Source organism: Fistularia commersonii, chromosome 31 (genome assembly GCF_037954325.1).
Source record: "Fistularia commersonii isolate RoL2024-O1a breed Wild chromosome 31, RoL_Fcom_v1.0, whole genome shotgun sequence".
NCBI lineage: Eukaryota > Metazoa > Chordata > Actinopteri > Syngnathiformes > Fistulariidae > Fistularia > Fistularia commersonii.
The window spans coordinates 7,381,221-7,387,500 of NC_141314.1; the positions used below are offsets into that span (position 1 = coordinate 7,381,221).

Sequence of the window (6,280 nt, forward strand, 5' to 3'; positions counted from 1 at the left end):
CCCATCTCCTGGATAAACCACAGCGTGTCTGTGTGTGTGTGTGTGTGTGTGTGTGTGTGGGTGTGTGAGAGAGGTTTTTAAATGTGTGTTGCATGAATCCGCACAGACGTCCCAGCAGGACAAATCTCCTCCAATGTCCACTGACAAGGACAGTAACATCAACCAAGCTTTGAATTTGTCAGAGAAAACCAAAATAGGTGTGTTTGTGGATTTGACCAGCAGTCAGGGAAGGTGTTTGCCAGCGTCCGCTCATCTGCAGGCACCGGCAGCAGCTTTAACTCTGACCTCAAAGGTCATCTGCACCCGAAGGTCACGCTGGACCTCTGCAGCTGCGCTCTTGCGGAACCATCCGCCTTGAAGCATACCGGTGCACGCTTTTGGACCTCAAAGGGAACCGAAAGCACGAGGGTCGGCTCTTACCGGGCGTGATCTCGATCACCGTGTCTTGTCTCTCTGGAGGGAAGAGCACCTTCGGAGCCCGGGTGGTCTGGAGAGCTGCGAGAGAAGAAACACCATCAGGGAAGTCGCGTATCGTTCACTCACGCACTTGTTGACGTTCAAAAGCAAAGGTTAAAACAGCAAAGTCATTGTGCTACTTCTCGAGCATCCATCACCGCCGCCCCGCTGTGACGGTGCGTGACCATGAAAGTGAAACAATCCAATCAGGGAGGTCAAGATTCCCTCACGCACTCACTGTCACAAATATAATAACACGGTATCAATCAAAGCAAAGCAAATTAAGCAAACAGCTTTACTTTAATGCACCGCTTGTTCTGTCGATTGGACGCGGCCTTATTAAGGCACCGGCAGGTAAAGCAAGGACAGAGGGAGCTGGAGGGAAATGACAAATGTACCAATAAATCAGTCGGCGCGGAACAACGCAGCCCCGGAAAAAGGCTGAGGTATTAGTCCGTTTTACGGAATCAGGTGTTCTGCCGAAAACAATTGCGGAGTCAGAGCGGAAGCGAAGGGGGGCTTCGGGCGTCGCCGAGCGGCGCCATCCGTTGTCACGTCTCTCCCGTGACCGCAAGGGCAGGTCGGCGTTCAACGGGATCCGACCCGGAGATTTAATTTCACCCGTTTATTTTCTTTTTTTAATTTTATGTGCAGAGTTTATGTCTGCGGTGACCGGCGGACAGTCTGCTTCCACCCGGACCTCGCACCCTGCCCGCACAAAATCCACCGGATCCGTAGCTCTCCGCCGCGCCCCCTGCGAGTCCTCCCACCGTTTCTTGTATTCTCAGAATTATTATGAAGAAAATAAAAGATGCCTGCGAAATGAAAAAGCTGACATTTTCCACTTCAGACATTTCATTTTCCACCGAGGTTTTTATTAGCTTCTTGTGAATTAATGAACCCCTGACAACAGTTCAATAAGGGAGAGCTTCCCTTTTCTTCTGCGCTTGAAATTCCTCTCATTTCCTGTTTGTGCCTTCACTCCCCCGCACTTTGAGAATCCCCTCTGCTCCATCATCAAAAAGCAGCCTTTGCATGTCATCCTGTTGACATGCAAGGCACACGTTGGCTGGTCCCCAATTTCTTTCATTGTACCCTGAAATGTGAAGTTCACACTGTCTCTGACAGATGCAGGTGGACGATGTCATCTGAGAGATTCTGGTCTCAGAGGCATTAGCCCGTCCACGCATTAGCTTTTTACAAATGGATGATTTTAAACATCGAAACAGCTTGAATGTTCTCTGTCTTCTTTTGTCACTTCGGTGAACTCGAAGGCAACGCGGCCTCCCGGTAATTCTCAAAATGATCCGTATTCTCTGAAATTCTGAAACATCGGACGAAATGCCGACATCAGTTGCCAGGTAGCTATGCAAATGCACTTAGGGTGCAAGGGACACTTCCATCTGCCCTGCCTGGTCCTACAAAGTGAACCTCTCCACAGCATATAGCCCTTCACTGTCCAGGGTGGGCAGTGGATGGACTCTTTGGGACTGGCCCTGGAGTCGCCCTGGAGTCGCCTCGAAGTCGCTCTGGACTCACTCTGGACTTGCCATGGATTCTCCCTCGACTTGCCCCAGACATGACCTGGATGCACCTTGGACTCACCGTGGAGTCGCAATGGACGCTCCACGGACATACCCTTTACTTGCCCGGGACTCACCCTGTGGCTTCCCAGGAGTCGCCATGGACTCACCCTGGACTCTCTCTGAACACAACAGTGCACAGGCGAGCGTAGAAATATCAACTCGACAACACAAGTATCTCCTTTCTGTAAAATAAATAGAAACAAGCTGATATTCCACCTCTCAGCTCCAGAAAAAGTGCACCCCTCTCCTCTCTGAGAACCTCTTTGTGTTCGCATTGTTATTTTCAGGTAGTTTAAAATCCATGTTTTACTGAGACTCGAAGGTGTTTAGAGGTGGTTTTAGCTCCTCTGTTAGGAGGGAAGCCTGAGCAGGAAGGTTTCCAAAGCATGGGCTCTCACTAGCATTGAGCTGGGAGACCTTGTATTTGCGGAGGTCACGCAGCTGTGTCAGCAGCCTCTTGCTGCACTCCTTGAACTTTAAGATGCTTCTTTAAACGCCTCCCTGCAGAACATTCATTTCCCGTGTTGAGTACTATTCCAAATAAGTCAGAGTTCCCCTACTTTTTGTCGATCTGCGCACCGCCGATAAACACCGCGTTCTTTTGCTCTGTTTTGTCCTTTTCCAGAACGTCTGTGTTTACCCTTGTAAACCAACATCCATGCCAGTCCTTCAATCATTCATCCCCTTTTTCCATTTCACTGCCAAGACCAATGGTTTCATCTGCATTCTGTCGGAGCCGCTGCGCCTTTTGAAACAAATGAGACGGTCCTTCACACTTGGACTCAGACGCACTTCTCTCCTGTTTGGTGTTCATGGACTTTTACCGCAACTCTTCCGTTTTACTTTTCTTTATGCTACATTATAAACTTGGAGCTGCTTTGGTAAAAAAAAAGACTACCGTAATTTCCGGACTATTGAGCGCATCTCAATATAAGCCGCACCCGCTAGCTGATCGCTATCTTGGGCATCTTCGCACTAAAACCGTCACAGGTGTCTTCTTTGGTGTCGGAGTTGAACGGCCTCAGAATTTCCCGGTCATTTCATTGGTCCGATGTGACGAGGATAAGTGTTTTAGCGGCGTGTAGCTCGTTAGACCCTCCTCCCAAAAAAATCCAACAATTAGCCGCATTGTTGTTTGAGCCGTCGTGTTCAAAGCATGTGAAAAAGTTGCGGCTTATCATCCGGAATTATCAGTACATTATTTCCAGAAGTGAGGTGGACTGGTTAGAGAATAATGTTAACCGTATTATTCGGACCATACGCTGCTACTTTTTCCCATACTTTGAACCCTGCAGCTTATACAACGATGCAGCTAATCTATGGATTTTTCTTTGCTAACAGCCAGTAGCGTGAGTGCTACGGTAAGCTCCTGCAGGATATTTTCACCCAAAAAAAAAAAAAAGCATCGCTTGTTTTGGACAAGGGCCCGTATAACAGATTCTGTGAAAACAGCCATCAAGAGAATAAACTCAATCCCAGCTGTGATTCCTGGAGGTACAACTACGTTTTTGCAGCCACTCGAAATCGGTGTGAATCCTGCATTTAAAGCGGCGCTCCGCGGTAAGTGGGAGGCTTGGATGACCAGCGGCCAGATGAAAGAAGAAGTAGAAATGCTTTCATTGTCACATTAAATTCTACATAGAGCACAACATCAGCGAAATTTGACCACTGCATTTAATCAATCATGGACGAGCTAAAGAAAAGCGCCGGGGGAGCAGTTTGGGGGTTCAATGTCTCGCTCAACTTCACTTTGACAAGCTAGGGAATCAAACAAGGAATGTTCGGTTTCAGAGACGATCTCAGAGACGATTGCTCCTGCACCTCTTGCATCACGCCGTCGAAATCATTCACAAAAACTGTCCGCATGTGATGAGCATCCTTTTCTGAGGTCCGCCAGCGAGGAGCAGTGTGACAGAATCCACGATCGCCAACGGGTTTGGAAAGGCTGTGTGAAGAGAACGGAAAAACTTCTGGGGTAACCTTGACATCGCGAGCGAAACTGACAGAAGCTGAAAAGGTGTGTGACAGAGATTTCTTTAACTCTGAAAGCACAGAAGTTTTCTTCTTCTGTGTCGGTGCACGGGAGGAGGATGGAGAAATCCATCAAGGACTTTGATGGCACCGTTTGGCTTTACGCCCTTAAAAACGTTTATAAAATCTTTCTGTGTAAATATCTCATTTCACAACGTGGATATCTGCGGTTGAAAATCCGGTGCGGCTGATATATGTAAAAATGTCTGCGAAGGTTCTCAGTCATCCAAGTCATGGTGAATTCATGTCGAAATCGTCTTGGCAACCGGACTTGAATTTCTTCACTAGAGGACGTGTCAGCCCTCATCCCAAGACAAGACAACTCAAGACTATATGTAAAAATATTTTTTTCTTTTAAATTTAGTTAGTGTGGTTTACAGGACTGTTGAGATATGAGATGATGATGAGATGAGAACAACTTTATTAATCCCGAAGGAAATTGTTGTGCCAGAGTTTCAAGTAAAAAACATAACAGTAATAGATAATAGTAGAAAGGAGGAAGAATAAGAAATATAATGAAATATGAATTGTCTTAACTGTTAGCAGTAACTACAAAGATTGAAGATTCCCTGCGGCTGAGGGAAGAGGAATTAAAAAGTCTGATAGCCTCAATAGGTGACAGCCTGTGACAGATAGGTGATCTCATTAGTTTTATTTGAGTTTACATTCTAGTTTAGATATGTTGTACATATACATACATATGTTATATTTGTATTTGCTCTCAGGAAATGAATGGCACTTTATGACAAGGTTTGGGACTTTTTTTAGTTTTTCGCGACTGTTCAGCTAACTTGACGTTAGCTTTTTACGTCAGTCTTTTTTGGTATAGCGGTGCTGGCGGGAGTTTTCCTTCATTCTGTACTGTATATGTCCCATGGCTGACCCATGTTGATTCCCAGATATGTGAAGAAGAAAGTAAAAGACGATTCAAATAAGGCAAACTTGTGAATTCCTTCTGAAACATGGAAAACAAAGAAACTGCAAACTTAAACGCAACAAGGACTGTCTCAGAAAATTAGAATATTGTGATAAAGTTCTTTATCTTCTATAATGCAATTACAAAAATAAAAATATCATACATTCTGGATTCATTACAAATCAACTGAAATATTGCAAGCCTTTTATTATTTTAATATTGCTGATTATGGCTTACATCTTAAGAAAACTCAAAAATCCTATCTCAAAATATCAGAATGTCATGAAAACAAATTTTTTGTTTTTTAATCGCATTACAGACGATAAAGAACTTAATCACAATATTCTAATTTTCTAAGACAGTCCTGTATATTCTGGAGTGCTCTATGGTAAATGGTTTCCGCCAGAGCTGCAAGGTATTCTGAAGATGTAACTCCGGAGTCCTGGTGAGGGTTCTGGAGACACCACAGTGGTTCACCTGGGCTTACAATGCTGCAGATGCTGCTCTTTATTTTGGGAATATTTAATATCCGTGCGCTCGGACTAAAAGGCCTTCCAGTTTTTCCCAGCAACTTGCACACATTGCCGAGTTTTATCCTTGCACATACATGTCGAACACATACGTGTACTTTGTCTGAACTGTGCTCACTTTTTACTTTGTATAGTCTGTACTATAAGCACTCTTTGCTTTGTAGCGCATGCACTTTGAACCTTTTTGTATCCTAGATTAGGACTCCTGTTTGTGTTTGTTTGGGAATGCTCTTCTTTTTGCCAGGGGCTAACGGATAGATAGTAGCTTTCGCTAAATCTGATACGAAGCATCTCTTCCCTGTAGTTAGAATTGATGTTTTTGCTGGACGGTCAACATCTCTTGGATGTTAGCAAACGGTTGCAGTCCCCGGGGTGTCGATGGTCGATACAATTTCAGTCAAGATTAAAAATGGAAAACACGCACACAAAAGGAAACACGTACACGTGAAAGTGAAGCGGCGTGAGGAACAGGCTGTTTTCCCCGGGCCGCTTCAAAGCTTGCCCAGATAAGCAAATGTGTTGTTCGACCCAACAAAAAGAAACACTCTTTCTTCAAGTTTAGCGACGTCAATTCGATTCAGCCTGTTTCTCCCACGGGTCTGAAAATACAGAAGGCTAGTCCATACTTGAAGTGCAAAAACATATCCCACCCAAACTGAATACCAATTGCCACGAGGTTTCGCGGCGTTGTCGGCATCTTCATCCCACCTTCGTCGACTCGGAGCGTACCGCTTTAAGTATTGTTGCCACTTGACTCAAGC

At 45.2% G+C, this 6,280-nt stretch overlaps 1 protein-coding gene across 2 annotated transcripts in view; it reads right to left on the reverse strand.

The window, feature by feature from the left end:
* The window catches only part of il1rapl2 (interleukin 1 receptor accessory protein-like 2), a 305,106-nt gene that overhangs the window by 60,388 nt on the left and 238,438 nt on the right, over positions 1-6,280 (reverse strand). For both annotated transcript variants that reach the window (XM_086178714.1, XM_086178713.1), the window contains exon 7: positions 421-495. In XM_086178714.1, the coding sequence (XP_086034840.1) occupies positions 421-495 (75 nt within the window). The remainder of the gene's footprint in view (positions 1-420; positions 496-6,280) is intronic.